The sequence below is a fragment of the Aquarana catesbeiana genome, linkage group LG03, assembly GCF_042186555.1.
Source record: "Aquarana catesbeiana isolate 2022-GZ linkage group LG03, ASM4218655v1, whole genome shotgun sequence".
Lineage (NCBI taxonomy): Eukaryota > Metazoa > Chordata > Amphibia > Anura > Ranidae > Aquarana > Aquarana catesbeiana.
The window spans coordinates 22,807,357-22,823,990 of NC_133326.1; the positions used below are offsets into that span (position 1 = coordinate 22,807,357).

The 16,634-nt window shown below is 42.6% G+C and overlaps 1 protein-coding gene across 3 annotated transcripts in view; it reads left to right on the forward strand.

Moving 5' to 3' along the window:
- The window catches only part of LOC141131278 (protein FAM169B-like), a 79,154-nt gene extending 73,463 nt beyond the window's left edge, over positions 1–5,691 (forward strand). For 2 of the 3 annotated variants that reach the window (XM_073618392.1, XM_073618393.1), the window contains exon 9: positions 567–5,690. In XM_073618392.1, the coding sequence (XP_073474493.1) occupies positions 567–848 (282 nt within the window). In that variant the 3' untranslated portion in view covers positions 849–5,690. Of the gene's footprint in view, positions 1–566 lie in introns of all 3 variants that reach the window. The other variant, XM_073618394.1, reaches the window with a different exon arrangement.
- The last annotated feature ends 10,943 nt before the right edge of the window (positions 5,692–16,634 follow it).

Sequence of the window (16,634 nt, forward strand, 5' to 3'; positions counted from 1 at the left end):
TTTAAAAGGTAAGTTCACCTTTACAGAAAAATTTGTCAACCGAACCTACACAGGACCCCCCCCCCCCCCACCACCACCAGTCCCACTGATCAGGAGTGCGGCAATCTCCTGTTCTGGGCCCTGTTATGGCCGCGTCACGGGTCCGGGGCTTAGAAATCCCCGCAGCTTAACCTCCAAAAATGTACCCTGTCAGGAGGTACGTTTAGGAGCATTCTAATTGGCAGCGCTGACCAATCAGAACCCGCATAGCTCCGTCCTGTCAGCGGGGAAGTAGAAGAGTGAAAGCTGAGGGGATTTCTAAGCCCCGGACCCGTAACGCGGCTATAGCAGGGCTCAGAACGGGAGATCGCCGCGCTCCAGATGGGGGGGGGGGGAGATGAGGAGGGCGTCCTGTGTAAGTTCACCCTACAGATTTTTCTGTAAAGGTGGACTTGCCCTTTAAATGTTCTACTACACGTGAGACCTCTTGTAGTAGAATCATTGCAGGAGGGACATCACTGAGCTGTCATACTGTGCATGTTAAAAAGATCACAGATATTGTTCTTGATGGTCTATGTTTGTCGTAGAAGATGGATCATCCTGCGGAGGAAATGCTAGAAGCCGCAGAAAAGGAAATGCTGGAGGAGCAGACCGTGCATCTTACAAGCAAAGAAAGTTTGGCCTTCTCTGTTGATGACAACATTGACCGCTTGATCCAACCACTCTACCACAAGAGGAAACGCCAGAATAAAGGGAAATGGTTGAAGAAGGGAGGGAAGATGAGGAAGAGAAAACCTTGGGGAAAGACGGCGTGCAGGAAGAAACCGAGCGCAGAAAAATACGCTGAGATACGAGAGGGTTTATACTAAAACATACACTAATGGCGTGCACCGGCTCCATATCTTTGTGTAGCAACATGAAATGCCTCCCTCGCCCCCCCTCCCCCTGTGTAAGTAACACCAGAACTCTGTCCTAAGAGATGTAATCAGAGTTGCACCAATATCGGTGTCAATGCTAAGCATTTGCACAAGTACTTGTGCTTGTGCAAATGCTCTGATACCTGAAACCGATACCTTTGCGGTGCGATTTGAGCCCATGCAAATTGAAATTAGCTCAAATCGCACTGCAAAGAATCGAATGTGGTTTGAACAGGAATACGGTGCAATTCTTGTCCGAATCTCATGTGGTTTCCCCCCGCCGCTCCTGTGTGAACCCAGGCTTGTCACAGTGACTTCAGCCTGGGTTCATACAGGAGGGGTGGGGAGAAACCTCATGCGATTCGGACAGGAATCACAACGCATTACTGTTCAAACGACATGCGATTCTTTGCGATTCTTCGCAACGCATTACTGTTCAGATCACATGTGATTCTTTGCAGTGAGATTTGAGCCCATTCCTTTTGTATTGGCTAAAATCCCACCGCAAAGGTATCAGTAGAAGAGAAAAAAGAAGCTGGATGGCTGCACTCCAATGCAATCTCTTTTATTGATGAATAACCATGATACTTACCGCAAGCAGAGGTGAACTACAAAGATAAGCTGACGTGTTTCACACCTACATTAAAGCTTCAAATATTGAACACATATGCGGGTATATATACAGTATACATACAAGTAGATCTGTAGGGCGTTGACAGCGGCCAATCAGTCACTTAACTGATAAAAGACCAACAGGTGTGTCCGTTCAGATGTTGTCAATACAACAATCAATTTAGAGCCAATTGGCTCCTTGACCATGAATAAAATAAAACAATCAATCGTCACTCAAAATACAGAAAAGGTCATGAGAAATATGTGGATAAAATTGTTCAAAAATTAATCTATAAACATTGTTACATGAACATCAAAAAAACTATACATATATATCTCATAATTATCAGGGACTACCATTAATATAGAAAAATTCGATCAATAGGTACTCAAATGAACCCAACCAACAATGTGGAAAGGGCAACACAAAAGGGTACATAACCACATAGCGATCGATTAGAGGGAATTGTATATATACATAATATATGTGTGGCCTTAAAACAAGAATATATGCACGACTCTTATCGGCTGTTTAGAAAAAAAGAAGAAAGTGTTTTATATAAAGAAATTGTATGAAAATCATAATGTATCTTCCAATACAAAAATGAATAAATATTAGCTTAGATTATTTCCGGAAAAAAAAAGATAAGATGGCTCGGGACCGTGTGGACTATGAAAGCCCAAATGTTTATATTTAGAAAAAAACCCTAATTTATCACTCGCCCACGTAAAAGGCATACTGAAAAGTGAGTGAGTTTTTCGGATACTGAAAACGACCAACTTGATAATACAATAGTGATTACAGCTTCAGATTCTTCTCCTGAAACCATGAGTCGACCTATTGGAGGGGGTGGCACAACCAATGCACAAACTTTAAAGTGTAAGTTCACCTTTACAGAAAAATCTGTAAGGTGAACTTACACAGGTCCCCCCTCCTCGCCGCCCCTGGTCCCGCTGACCTGGACCACTACGATCTCCCGTTCTAAGGCCCGGTATATCTGCGTCAGAATCCCGGGGCTTAGAAATCCTCTCTCCATCCTTGCGTCTTCTTCATAGCCGACAGGACAGGCTATGCGGCTGCTGTTTGGTTGGCGTTGACCAATTGAAATGCTCGAAAACGTCTCCTGTCGGGGGGACATTCAGCTCAGAGAATTTCTAAGCCCCGGTCTCCTGGCGTGGATATACCGGGGCGATTGCTGCGGTACAGGTCAGCGGGACCGGGGCGGAATGACCTATGTAAGTTCACCTTACCGAGTTTTCTGTAAAGGCGAACTTACCCTTTAAACAAGAATTTTCGGGGTGCCAACAAAAAGAAGGCACAAGATAACGAGGAGAGGAGGAAGACGGCACAAACGAGGGAAGCGATGGCCAATACCGGCTATGAAGTCGCCCCCCAGAAAACAGAGTAAATGTCATAAATTTATCTTTTACTATCAAAGGATTTGAATTTTTGTCCTAGTCCACACTTTGATCTTTTCAGCACGATCCTTGATGTCAATAAATCTGTGAGGTCTTTAACCCTTAAAAAGCACTATTTCAACAATGAGGTGGTTTCCAGATGAAGGTAGTAGGGATGACATATTGAGAACAGGTGGGTTACAATCCTCCACACTTAAATTCATAGATCTTTGTGCTTTATGTGATCTTGAGGATCTAGCACTAGAATCTAACCCTGTTCCCCCAGAGTTCCCGGGTGGCCATACAGCTATTCCATTCAAGTTGCGCTCTGATTTTTATCCTGTGAACTCTCGGGGTAAGGATATGGATGATTTCCAGAAAATGGTGGAGAGGGATCTTACTCACCCAGCTCGTGAACGCTCAAGTGTTCCTATGTCTAACAATCTTATGACCCCTGAAAGAGAAGCACTCAAAACTTTAAGTACAGATAAAATTATTGTTATTAAACGTGCAGATAAGGGGGGGGGGGACCGTTGTAGTACAGGATTCTGGAAATGATAAAATCAAAGCTAGTCGCCAGCTCACAGATGTCAACACATGTTTGAGACTTAGAGGTGATCCTACGCCCACGTTCAAAAAAGATAAGTAGAGAGGTGAATGCTGGTACTCTCTCCCCTGAGGAGAGAGATATGTTAATTCCCGATGCACCTATCATCCCTATATTCCATCGTTTTGCCAAAAGTTCATAAAGGGTTAAACCCAGTGGCAGGTAGACCCATTGTAGCAGGAATTGGGTCCTTGAATGAACGATTGGGTCAGTGGGTGGATCACCAGTTGCATCCTCTTGTCTCTGAGTTACCTGGGTTCCTCAGAGACACGAAGCAGCTGTTGATCCGACATTCAGAGTCATACATGGAATCAAAATCTAGTATGGATCACTTGCGATGTTGCAAGCCTATATTCCTCTATCCCTCATTCCTTAGGACTTCCTTAGGACTTCAAGCTGTATCATTTTTTCCTCAGACATTCCAGTAGGCATTCTTTGGTTCATCAGGAGTTTATTTTACAAAGCTTAGAATTTTTGCTAACCCACAACAACTTTATGTTTGATGGGAACTTCTACCTCCAAAAGTCCGAAGCCTCCATGGGTGCTAAGTTCTCACCCTCCCTGGCCAATCTCTATATGGGTTGGTGGGAGAGGTCCCCGCATTTTTGGGGCTAGTTGTCCCTATCGTCCAAATATAAAGTTTTATCAAGAGCAGATTCTGGTCATCCTAAACATGCCATCAAAGGTATACCAGTAGGGCAATTTCTAATGCAGCGTACGCACGGTCTGACTTTTCGACCGGACTGGTCCGACGGACGCCGACGGACCAAATCCAGCAGACAATCCGATCGTGTATGGGCTTCACCGGACCTTCAGCTGACTTTTCCAGTCGCAAATCTGACGGACTTTAGATTTGGAACATGCTTCAAATCTTATGTCGTAACTCCGCCAGACCCAGAAATCCCCTCGTCTGTATGCTGGTCCGACGGACAAAAACCAACGCTAGGGCAGCTATTGGCTACTGGCTATCAACTTCCTCATTTTAGTCCAGTGTACATCATCACGTACGAATCCGTCTGACTTTTGTGTGATGGTATGTAGTTAAGTCCGTTCGTTAGAAAGTCCACCGCAAGTCTGCCAAAAGTTTGTCGAAAGTCTGTCGGACTTTTGTAGCCGAAAAGTCAGACCGTGTGTACGCGGCATACGACTTAAGCGTATATGTAGCAAGGACTCTTCCAATCAGAATCTTTAAATATGAAACAGCGTTTTAAAAATAGAGGATATTCTGAACCTGTTTTAAATAGGGCCATAAATATTGCCAATGACACTACAAGGGATGTTTTACTTGGAGACAATAAAAGTAAAAATAAGAACAATTATAAAAGGAAATCAGTTCCAGTATTTTCCACTCCTTTTAGTGCTGAGTTTAGCAAGGATGAATTTACCATTAGGAAGTATCTTCCCATTCTATTTAATGGCCCAGTGTATGCACAAATTTTATCTAGGGGCAATAAAACGGTTTCCCGTAGGGCCCCTACTTTGGGTAGTTCTGTCCCCAAGTTTATATAGTAATAAAACACAACATCAGCACTGGTTACAGTTTAAGGGCTCTTTTCGCTGTGGAGGTGGAGGATGGCCGCGGTGTCCTGCACATTAAGAGGGAACACGATTCACTCTATGGTCACTAACAAAGATCACAAAATGTTGTCATTTATAAATTGTAACAGCAAGTATTTGGTCTACATTATTACGCTTGAATTGTGTTCCATCCAGTATGTGGGCCGCACAATCCATAGATTAAGAGATCGTTTTACATGACCATCTCTACGACATACAGAAAAATCACTCGACCAATGTGGCCAAACATTGGAACGAGTGCCACAACAAAGATGTGACTAATTTATGTATACAAGGGGTAGAGAAAATTGTTATGCCTAATAGAGGTGGCGAGGAGTTCAGAATATTATGCAAGAAAGAAGTTTTCTGGATTTTTATTCTTAATACTAGAAAGCCATTTGGCTTGAATTTTGAATGGGATGTTACATACTTCTATGAGTAATGGAGGCTAGTAATTAAATGTAGATACTTCATTACCGTATATACTCGAGTATAAGTCGAGTTTTTCAGCACATTTTTTTGTGCTGAAAGTGCCCCCCTCGACTTATACTCGAGTCAAGCACTTTTCAGCAGCAAAAAATTTCATTTTCCGAACCGACTTTGGGGCCCCGTATCTCAGGGCCACTCTGTGCTAGGAACCCCAAATTTGGTATGCAAACCCAGTGGAACTGGTAACGCAACATATCCAAAGCTGGGGTTTCTAGCCCTAAGTGGCCCCGAGATACGGGGCCCCAAAATCGGTTCGGAAAATTTCATTCTCTGCTGCAGAAAAGTGCATGACATTTTCTGAACCGACTTTGGGGCCCCGTATCTCAGGGCCACTTGATGCTAGGAATACGGGGCCCCAAAGTCGGTCAACTGTATCCATCTGCAGTAATGTCATACCGGGACCCTTTGGGTTCAGAGACCCCAAATTTTGGCTGCAGCTAGGGGGCATCTAGGAACCCTTAACTACCGAGTTTGAAGTTCGGGGGACCTATGGCTGCAAATGGGCACAGTGAGGCTGCAAATGGGCATTGTTGACCCTCTTTTCCACTTACAGTAGCTGTGCATTTCTCACCCTCGTCTTATACTCGGGTCACTAAGTTTTTCCCATTTTTTTGTGGTAAATTAGGGCCTCGACTTATACTCGGAACGACTTATACTCGAGTATATACGGTAATTAAAGTTTAAATTAAAGTTTAATGGTCCATAGTTCCTGGCCATTTTGATTCGTTCATCTTTTGGAGGGAGGTTTTATTCAATGTGATATATATCTATATCGGTTTGACATGGGTGGATGGACATTGCCATTATGTTGGTCACTTCTTGATGATATCTCCTGTTCCACTGCAATTTTTAAGCCGGCACTTATATATATCTCGGCTAGTTTGTAGTCACACTTTTGTATCTATGTCCATATACCTTTTTTGGCTTCTATGTATTGGGATAATCTACCTTTGACAGCTACCCATGGGTGGCTATTACTCTTTGAGCTATATGTATATGTAGCTATTTGAGCTATATGTAGAGGTCTTATGTTATGGATTTATATATATATATATAGAGAGAGAGAGAGATTGCTGTTTTTTGGTTGACAATCTATCCATCAATGTATCCATCTATAGCCTCAAAAGCTAATATTTATTAATTTTTGGATTAGAAGATTCATTATGGTTTTCATAGCTGATAAAAGTCATGTATATATTCTTGTTGGCAGGTCACACATATATTATCATACAGTAAAACCTTGGTTTGAGAATAACTTGGTTTGAGAGCATTTTGCAAGACAAGCAACATTTTTAAATACATTTTGACTTGATATACAAGTAGCGTTGTGTCATAACTGAGTATAAAAGAGAAGAGAGGCACCTCTAAGTGTAGCAATATGGTTACATTTATTGAAGGTACAACATTTAGCAACTCACATGGTTGATGATTAATACAGGAACATCCGCATCCGGGGTAAAGTTGTCCACATAGATCGTCCTCCGCCCCTCCGGTTCTCACCGCTGTCAGTCTGTCAGACTACCCTGCAGTAGAGCAATCTAAAAGTGAGGCTTGAATCGCTCATGGAGCACAGTGTACAAAAGGATGAAGTCATTGGCGGTACGGAGGACAGTCTATGTGGACAGCTTTACCCCGGATGCCTGCATACTTAGATGTGCCTGTTTTAAATCATCAACCATGTGAGTTGCTAAATGTTGTACCTTCATTAAATGTAACCATATTGCTACACTTAGAGGCGCCTCTCTTTTATACTCTGGAGCTCCTGCTTTATTTTTCTTCTAATACCCCTGTGGAGGCTTCCATTTGTGGATGGACATTTTATGGTTACACAACCTATCACATTGCTATAATCTTTTTTTTATATGGACTATAAACTGAAGGACTTATGAATAAATGGTTGTGGAACAAATCATCTGAGTTTCCATTATTTCTTATGGGGAGATTCGCTTTGATATACAAGTGCTTTGGATTACAAGCATATTTCCGGAACGAATTACGCTCACGATCCAAGTTTTTACTGTATATACAATTCCTTCTAATGCCGCGTACACACGAGTGGACTTTTCGACCGGACTGGTCCGACGGACCGAATCCGGCGGACAATCCGACCGTGTGTGGGCTTCAGCGGACTGTTTCTGTCGAAAATCAGACGGACTTTAGATTTGGAACATGTTTCAAATCTTTACGTCGGAACTCTGCCGGACTCAGTTCTTAACGAAAAATCCGCTCGTCTGTATGCTAGTCCGACGGACAAAAACCGACGCTAGGGCAGCTATTGGCTACTGGCTATCAACTTCCTTATCTTAGTCAGGTGTACGTCATCACGTACGAATCTGTTGGACTTTGGTGTGGTCGTGTGAAGGCAAGTCCATTCGTTAAAAGTCCGTCGTAAAGACTGTCGGACTTTTGTTGCCGAAAAGTCCGCCCGTGTGTACAGGGCAATATTGATCATTATGTGGTTATGTACCCTTTTGTGTTGCCCTTTCCACATTGTTAGTTGGGTTCATTTGAGTACCTATTGATTGATTGAATTTTTCTATATTAATGGCAGTCCCTGATAATTATGCGATATATATGTATAGTTTTTTGATGATTATGTAACAATGTTTATAGATTAATTTTTGAACAATTTTATCCACGTTTCTCATGAACTTGTCTGTATTATGTGTGATGATTGATTGTTTTATTTTATTCATGGTCAAGGAGCCGATTGGCTCTAAATTGATTGTTGTATTGACAACATCTGAACGGACACACGTGTTGGTCTTTTACCAATTAAGTGACTGATTGGCCGCTGTCAACGCCCTACAGATCTACTTGTTTGGGTTTGTGTGTATATATATATATATATATATATATATATTACACACCTACATATGTGTTCAATATTTTAAGCTATGATTAAGCACCATATGTAGGTGTGAAACGCGTCAGTTTATCTTTGTAGTTCACCTCTGTTTGCTTGCTGTAAGGATCATGGTTATTCATCAATAAAAGAGATTGCATTAGAGTGCAACCATCCAGCCACTTTTTTTTCTCTTCTCATGTTCCTGTTTGCAGCAGGGTCTGCACCCACTCACGTTTAGAGGCAGCGGAGCAGCAGGGCTGTTGAAGTAGTCCTGGGGCGGTGCTATTACACATGCAAAGGTATCCATACTTCATATCGATGAGTACTTGACCAAATGTATCGTACTCTTAGGTAAAAAGAAACGGTATTGGTGCAACCCTAGATGGTAATACACTATATTAGCAAAAGTATTGGGACGCCTGCCTTTACACGCACATGAACTTCAATGGCATCCCAGTCTTAGTCCGTAGGGTTCAATATTGAGCTGGCCCACCCTTTGCAGCTATAACAGCTTCAACTCCTCTAGGAAGGCTGACCACAAGGTTTAGGAGTGTGTCTATGGGAATGTTTGACCATTCTTCCAGAAGTGCATTTGTGAGGTCAGGCACTGATGTTGGACGAGAAGGCCTGGCTTGCAGTCTCCACTCTTAATTCATCCCAAAGGTGTTCTATTGGGTTGAGGTCAGGACTCTGTGCAGGCCAGTCAATTTCCTCCACCCCAAACTCGCTCATCCATGTCTTTATGGACTTTGCTTTGTGCACTGGTCCAAATCATTTGGTGGAGGGGGGATTATGGTGTGGGGTTGTTTTTCAGGGGTTGGGCTTGGCCCCTTAGTTCCAGTGAAGGGAACTCTTAAGACATTACCATTAGACATGTGCACACTGAAATATTTTGTTTCGGAATTTCGTTTTCGTCCAAAAAATAAATTTATTTAGTTACTCCCGAAATTCGTTTTTAATTATTTAGTTTTTCGTTAAAAATTGCATTCGTCCGAAAATCCAAATTGAGGTCGAATCTGTCATTGAAGGCTTATGGTATCTGTCGAATGTTCAAAGAAGATTCGACGGAGCAGCTAAACTGTACGACGCCGCATAGTTTACCTGCTCCGTCGAATCTTCTTAGAACTTTCAACAGACACCATAAGCCAAAGTACGTGTGTACTTAGTTCTAGCTATTTTACTGCTCCTCCTCTTTGGTTACAATCAGCCAATAACATTCATCATCATCATTATTTTTATTTATCTTTTCTCCCCTACGTCGAATCTTTTCTCTCTATGTAGAATCTTTTCTCTCTATGTAGAATCTTTTCTCTCTATGTAGAATCTTTTCTCTCTATGTAGAATCTTTTCTCTCTATGTAGAATAATCTTGGACTAATAGAGTTAAGGTTAGGCACATTCGACCCACAGGTTTGATGGACACAGATTGTTATTGTCATCATCATGTCGAATCTCCTATCTATATCGAACTGTTGTAGCAACGAAAACGAAAATAAAGCATTTGTTAATGTCGGATCTTTCGTTTTTTGGATTCTGCACTTTCGTTATCGTTTGTTAAAACGATAACGAAAATACCCGAAATTCAGACGAAAATGCATTCGGACGAAAACGAATGCACATGTCTAATTACCATACCAAGACATTTTGGACAATTTCATGCTCCCAACTTTGTGGGAACAGTTTGGGGATGGCCCCTTCCTGTTCCAACATGACTGCACACCAGTGCACAAAGCAAGGTCCATAAAGACATGGATGAGCGAGTTTGGGGTGGAGGAACTTGACTGGCCTGCACAGAGTCCTGACCTCAACCTGATAGAAAACCTTTGGGATGAATTAGAGCGGAAACTGTGAGCCAGGCCTTCTCGTACAACATCAGTGCCTGACCTCACAAATGCTCTTCTGGAAGAATGGTCAAACATTCCCATAGACACACTCCTAAACCTTGTGGACAGCCTTCCCAGAAGAGTTGAAGCTGTTATAGCTGCAAAGGGTGGGCCAACTCAATATTGAACCCTACGGACTAAGACCATTAAAGTTCATGTGCGTGTAAAGGCGGGCGTCCCAATACTTTTGGTAATATAGTGTACCTCATAGGGTGGGTACTATTCTCTCAGCATGGATGAAATATAATCAAAAATAGTGACTCTTGGGAGTAAAGCTGTGGTCATACACAAAAATCTAACAGGTTCCTCCATCCACAGGTTCCTCCATAGCCCAGATGGAGGAATCTCCTTCCGCGGCTATTGTATTTTGACAGCTGACCCCCATCGGTTTTAAAATACCTGAACAGTGCCTTCATCTGATTGGATGTGGTCGCTGTTCTGCGGACACATTTCTACCCCTTTTTTTTTTTTTAAATCTCGAGAAGTTGGGTGGGAGGTGGCCGCCACCCACTGAGAGCATCTTCGCCTGAAATATGTACCATGTATTACCAGTCTAAGGGGCTCAAGGAGTGCATTGGGGCTACACTGAGACAGAATATTCTACTATAAATTAGCCCCCCTCCCAAAGGCATTTTTTTTTTTTTCATCATGATTTCAGCCTATTGGGTCTGGTGACCGCTGATGGCGATCTTAGTGACTACTAATTATCTAAAATATAACGAAAGGGGAACTGAAATAGGTGCTAACCACCAGGGCCATCTTAATGAGAGGGCACACCTGGGCACTGCCCAGGGGCCCCAGCTGCAGGGGGGGCCCCTGCACTTTCCACAAAGAAGCTGCTCCTTGAGCTCACGCTGCCCAGAAATTGGGGGCCCCATGATGGCACTGAGAGTGATGGATACACAGGGGGGAACAGGCTGGCAGCGGTGCGCCGTGCTGTGCAGAACGATACCTATTATTTCACAGCCAGCAGGGAGGGGCAGGGCCAGAGTGCCAGTGATGCTCTGACCCCGCCCCATGCAGCTTGAATGCTCGGGACTAGGAGCCTGTGGGGTAGGAGCTGGAGTAGGAGCTGCTGAGTCGGCAGCACTGAGAGCCCACCTGCGGAAGTGGCATTATAGATGGTGTCATGGTGAGCCCAGCTGTCCAGCACTGTTTGCACCGAAGTGCTTGGAATGCCCAGAGGGATGCTCCCTCCTCCGCCCCTCCTTCTGCCTGCATGACTTGATTGGTATAGGTGAGTCCTTGTCACAGTGCTGGGGGTGGGCACATAGCCAAAATTTTATATGCACTGTAGCTCCACTGGAAAAGGGGGTACTACATGGATGGAATAATGGTGCTGGGGGATATCAAGGGTGTATGGGGGAATATAATGCTGAGGGGGGATCTGGGGTGTATAGTGGGTAGCAATGCTTGGGGTATCTTGGGTGGCTATAGTGCTAGAGGTATTAGGGGTGTAGAGAGGCCACAGTGTAGGGGGTATCAGGGATGTAGTGGTAATACAAGGGGTATTTTATGGTATATTGTAACAGTGTTGGGGGAATATTTAGGGTGCAGAGAGGGATCAGAGTACTGGGGGGATATCTGGGGTGTAGAGGGATCAGAGCGCTGGGGGGATATGTGGGGTGCAGAGAGGAATCAAAGTGCTGGGGTGTAGAGGGGTCAGCGTGCTGGGGGGATATCTGGGATGTAGAGGGGTCAGAGTACTGGGGGGATATCTGGGATGTAGAGGGGTCAGAGTGCTGGGGGAATATCTGGGGTGTAGAGGGGTCAGAGTGCTGGGGGTATATCTGGGGTGTAGAGGGGTCAGAGTGCTGGGGGTATATCTGGGGTGTAGAGAGGTCAGAGTGCTGGGGGGGATATCTGGGGTGTAGAGGGGTCAGAGTGCTGGCGGAATATCTGGGGTGTAGAGGGATCAGAGTTCTGGGGGTATATCTGGGGTGTAGAGGGGTCAGAGTGCTGGGGGGGATATCTGGGGTGTAGAGGGGTCAGAGTACTGGGGGTATATCTGGGGTGTAGAGGGGTCAGAGTGCTGGGGGGATATCTGGGGTGTAGAGGGGTCAGAGTGCTGGGGGGATATCTGCGGTGCAGAGGGGTCAGAGTGCTGGGGGTATATCTGGGGTGTAGAGGGGTCAGAGTGCTGGGGGATATCTGGGGTGCAGATGTATGTATGTATGGAGTATTTTCCCATTGTTTCTTTGCTGTATAGAATGATTGTTCATGTAGTTAATGCGGAGCTCCACCCAAAAGGGGAAGCTCTGCTTGTCTGCATCCTACCTACTTGATATCTGTTTACCTGCGCTGTCTCCATTGTAGGGGCCCCGGAGCATTACTTTGCCCAGGGGCCCATGATGCTATTAAGACGGCCCTGCTAACCACTTAGAAGTGTTCTGCATATGACTCAGGGATTGCTGCTTAAATAATAACTTGGTGGCGTAATTTAACTCTTTACATCTAATTTAATACAAAAGTAATATATTTTAATTGTAATAAATTATTTAAATTAAATGCTGTGATATATTTTATTATTTACTGGTGTCATTTTCTTGACTCACTGTTCAGATTATCCGACTACTAAGTAATTTGGTGGTACAGAAAATTTGTGTCTAGGATCTAATTCAAAAAATAAAATAAAAAAAGTTTGCTTCTTTTTTTTATTTACTTGACCTTCAGAAGATTTACCCCCCTTCATAACCAGACCATTTTTTGCTAGACGGCACTGCGTTACTTTAACTGACAATTGTGCGGTCATGCGACACTGTACATGAATGAAATTTATGTACCGTATTTATCGGCGTATAACACGCACTTTTTTCCCCTTAAAATCAGGGGCAAATCGTGGATGCTTGTTATACGCCGATCTTCGCTAATTGTGATCTATCGGCGGCGATCGCCGCCGACAATCACATAGCGTGTCGTTTTAAATATGGCGCCGTGGAGTTCGGAGGGACTCGGCGGAGCTGAACGAGCGCCGCCGAAATCACAGTGAGCCGAGATACACATAGTCGAGTGTATTCGGCTCTTTCCAGGGCCGCTCACAGTCATGCCCAGTCCCGCCATTGGACCTGTGTTATGTCCATCATAGGGCGGGACTGGGTGGGACTGTGAGCGGCGCCGGAAAGAGCCGAGAACACTCGACTATGTGTATCTCGGCTCTGTGATTTCGGCAGCGCTCGTTCAGCTCCACCGAGTCCCTCCGAACTCCGCGGCGCCATATTTAAAACTACATGCAGCTATGTGTATGTCGGCGGCAATCTGTCCAAGCATGGACACTGGGGGCAAGGCTGCACTGACCACTGGGGCAAAGCTGCACTGACAAGGCTGCACTGACAAGGCTGCACTGAAAAGGCTGCACTGACAAGGCTGCACTGACAAGGCTGCACTGGGGCAAAGCTGCACTGACAAGGCTGCAATGACACTAACAAGGCTGCAGATGAACACTGATGAGGCTGCATTGATGGACATTTTAATGTAAGTTTTTTTTCCTTAAAATTCTCTCCTAAACTTGTTGTGCGTGTTATACGCCGATAAATACGGTAATTTTGTTCCTACAAATAGAGCTTTCTTTTGGTGGTATTTGATCACCACTGTTTTTTTTATTTTTTGCGCTATAAACAACAATTTTGAAAAAAACTATAATTTTTACTATAAAACATTTCCAATAAATTGTAAAAAAAAAAAATCTAATTTCTTCTTCAATTTAGGCCAATATGTATTCTGCTACATATTTTTGTTAAAAAATCCCACTAATCGTATATTGATTGGTTTGCTCAAAAGTTATAGCGTCTACAAGCTATCGTATACAGTTTATACTGAAATTTTTATTTTTCATTTTTTTTCCCGGCTAGTAATGGCGGTGATCAGGGACTTTGATATTAAGGCGGACAATCTGACACTGACACTTTTTGGACACTTTGTGGGAACCAGTGACACAAAATACCGTGTTCAGTGCTAAAAATATGCCACTGTCACTGTACTAATAACACTGGCTGGGAAGGGGTTAAACAGGGCGATCAAAGGGTTAAATGTGTGCCTAGCCAGTGTTTATGTGTAAACTGTGTGCTGCTTTCATTAAGGGCACTTTCCCACTGAGCAGCACTGGGCGTCGGCGTTAAAGCGCTGCTATTTTTAGCAGCGCTTTACCGTCAATTTTGCAGAGCTTTTCGGCCAATAGCGGGGCGCTTTTAACCCCCGCTAATGGCTGGAAAAGGGTTAAAAGCGCCCGCAAAGCAGCACTGCCCATTGATTTCAATGGGCAGGGAACACATTTAACCCCTTGATCGCCCCTGATGTTAACCCATATTTGTAGCACTGATCACTGTAATAATGTCACTGGTTCCCAAAAAAAGTGTCAAAAACGTCAGTTAGGTGTCCAATCTGTCCACCGCAATGATGCAGTCCCGCTAAAAAAAAATCGCAGATCGGTGCCATTACTAGTAAAAAAAAAAAAAAATAATACAAATGCCATAAATCTATCCCCTATTTTGTAGACGCTACAACTTTTGCGCAAACCAATCAATAAACGCTTATTGGGATTTTTTTTTTTAACCAAAATATGTAGAATATATATCGGCCTAAACTGAAGAAGAAATTCTTTTTTTATATGTATTTTTTGGGGGATATTTATTATAGCAAAAAGTCAAAAATATTGCTTTTTTTTTTTAAATTGTCGCTCTTTTTTTGTTTATAGCGCAAAAAAAAAAAAAAAAAAAAACACAGAGGTGATCAAATACCACCAAAAGAAAGCTCTATTTGTGGGAAAAAAAGGACGTCAATTTTGTTTGGGTACAACGCCGCACGACTGCGCAATTGTCAGTTAAAGTGACGCAGTGCCGAATTGCAAAAAATGGCCTGGTCATTAACGGGGAAAGTTAAAGGTACTCCATAGACAATTGATCAACATTTCTTTTTTATATAGATACCATTCTACCGAAAACAAATACCCGCTGCAAGGAAAATAGCAATTAGCTATGTTGGATATTGAGTGATCATTATTTGGATAATTTCATATTATTATTATTATATAGAATTTATATAGCGCCAATTGTTTGCGCAGCACTTTACAACACGAGGGCAGACAGTACACTTACAATACAATTCAATACAAGAGGAAACAGAGGGCCCTGCTCATTAGAGCTTACAATCTAAAATATACGATCACTTTTTATTGTAAGGAGCTGGCACTTGGTCAGCTGAACATGCAAGTTTATAAAAAGATGTTTTGGCAGATTAAGCAAGAGAATACCTAAAATGAAAACAACAGAAATGTTATTGCTCCCATATGAAATGTGGTTACATACTGACCTCTAGTGGTTTGGTGGTAGAAAACATTCTGTTAAATAATGTGATGATTCCAGGGTTGTGGGATTTCAGGTATCGCAAAAAAAAAAAAACAAATCAATCTACACATACTGTAGACCCACTTCGGCTCTCACACCTGTTCACCCCTTATGGACCAGAGCAATTTTCAAATTTCTGCTATGAGCCTGTTTATTCGGCGATAATTTTGACATTGCTTAAGATAACGTAATACATACAAGATAACGTAATACATACATTGTTTTTTTTTAAGGACAAACAAGGCTCTTTTTCTTTTTGTGAATATTGGCCTGCAACAATGATTTTTTTTTTCACAATCTTTAGACAATTAAACGTAATATAACTTAACAAAAAGGTACTTTTTTATTTTTTTTTTAGCAGTGTTAGTTTCAAAATAAACAGTGTTACTGCACTTAACAAGTGTGCATTTTGTTCTGTAATTTGTCCTGTTTAAAACAACACCAAAATTATGATTTTGCTACAAACCATTGCAAAGTTATTTACAAATAAAATAAAGTAGGGTTTTTCAATGTTGTGCTTTTTCCAGTGTGATACGTGTAAAATATATGTGAAAGGTGTAATAAAAATATTAATAAACAAAGCAAACAAAAACTGAAAAAAAAAGTTAAATTATTAGTTAATAAATAGAAAATAAATAAAATAAAATAGAAAAACAATCACCAGGAAAATTATAATTGATTGGAGAAGGAGAATGAAGAGTTAATCAGAGCTGACTAGAGTAAACTGAGGGTTAATAAGTAGTTCAACAGAGGAATTAAAAAAACAAACAAAAAAACTTTTTTTTTGTTTTCCTTGTCAGGTTGTCTTCATCTGCAGATGGAAGTTCATCCCTTTGATCTCTAGATGAAAAAACAGAAAGTTATCTCTCTCTCATGGAGGTGTCTCCCACTGGGACCCTCCCGACCTCCTAGACCAGACCTCCTGTCTCTCTCTCATGGAGGTGTCTTCTACTGGGACCCTCCCGACCTCCTAGACCAGACCTCCTGTCTCTCTCTCATGGAGGTG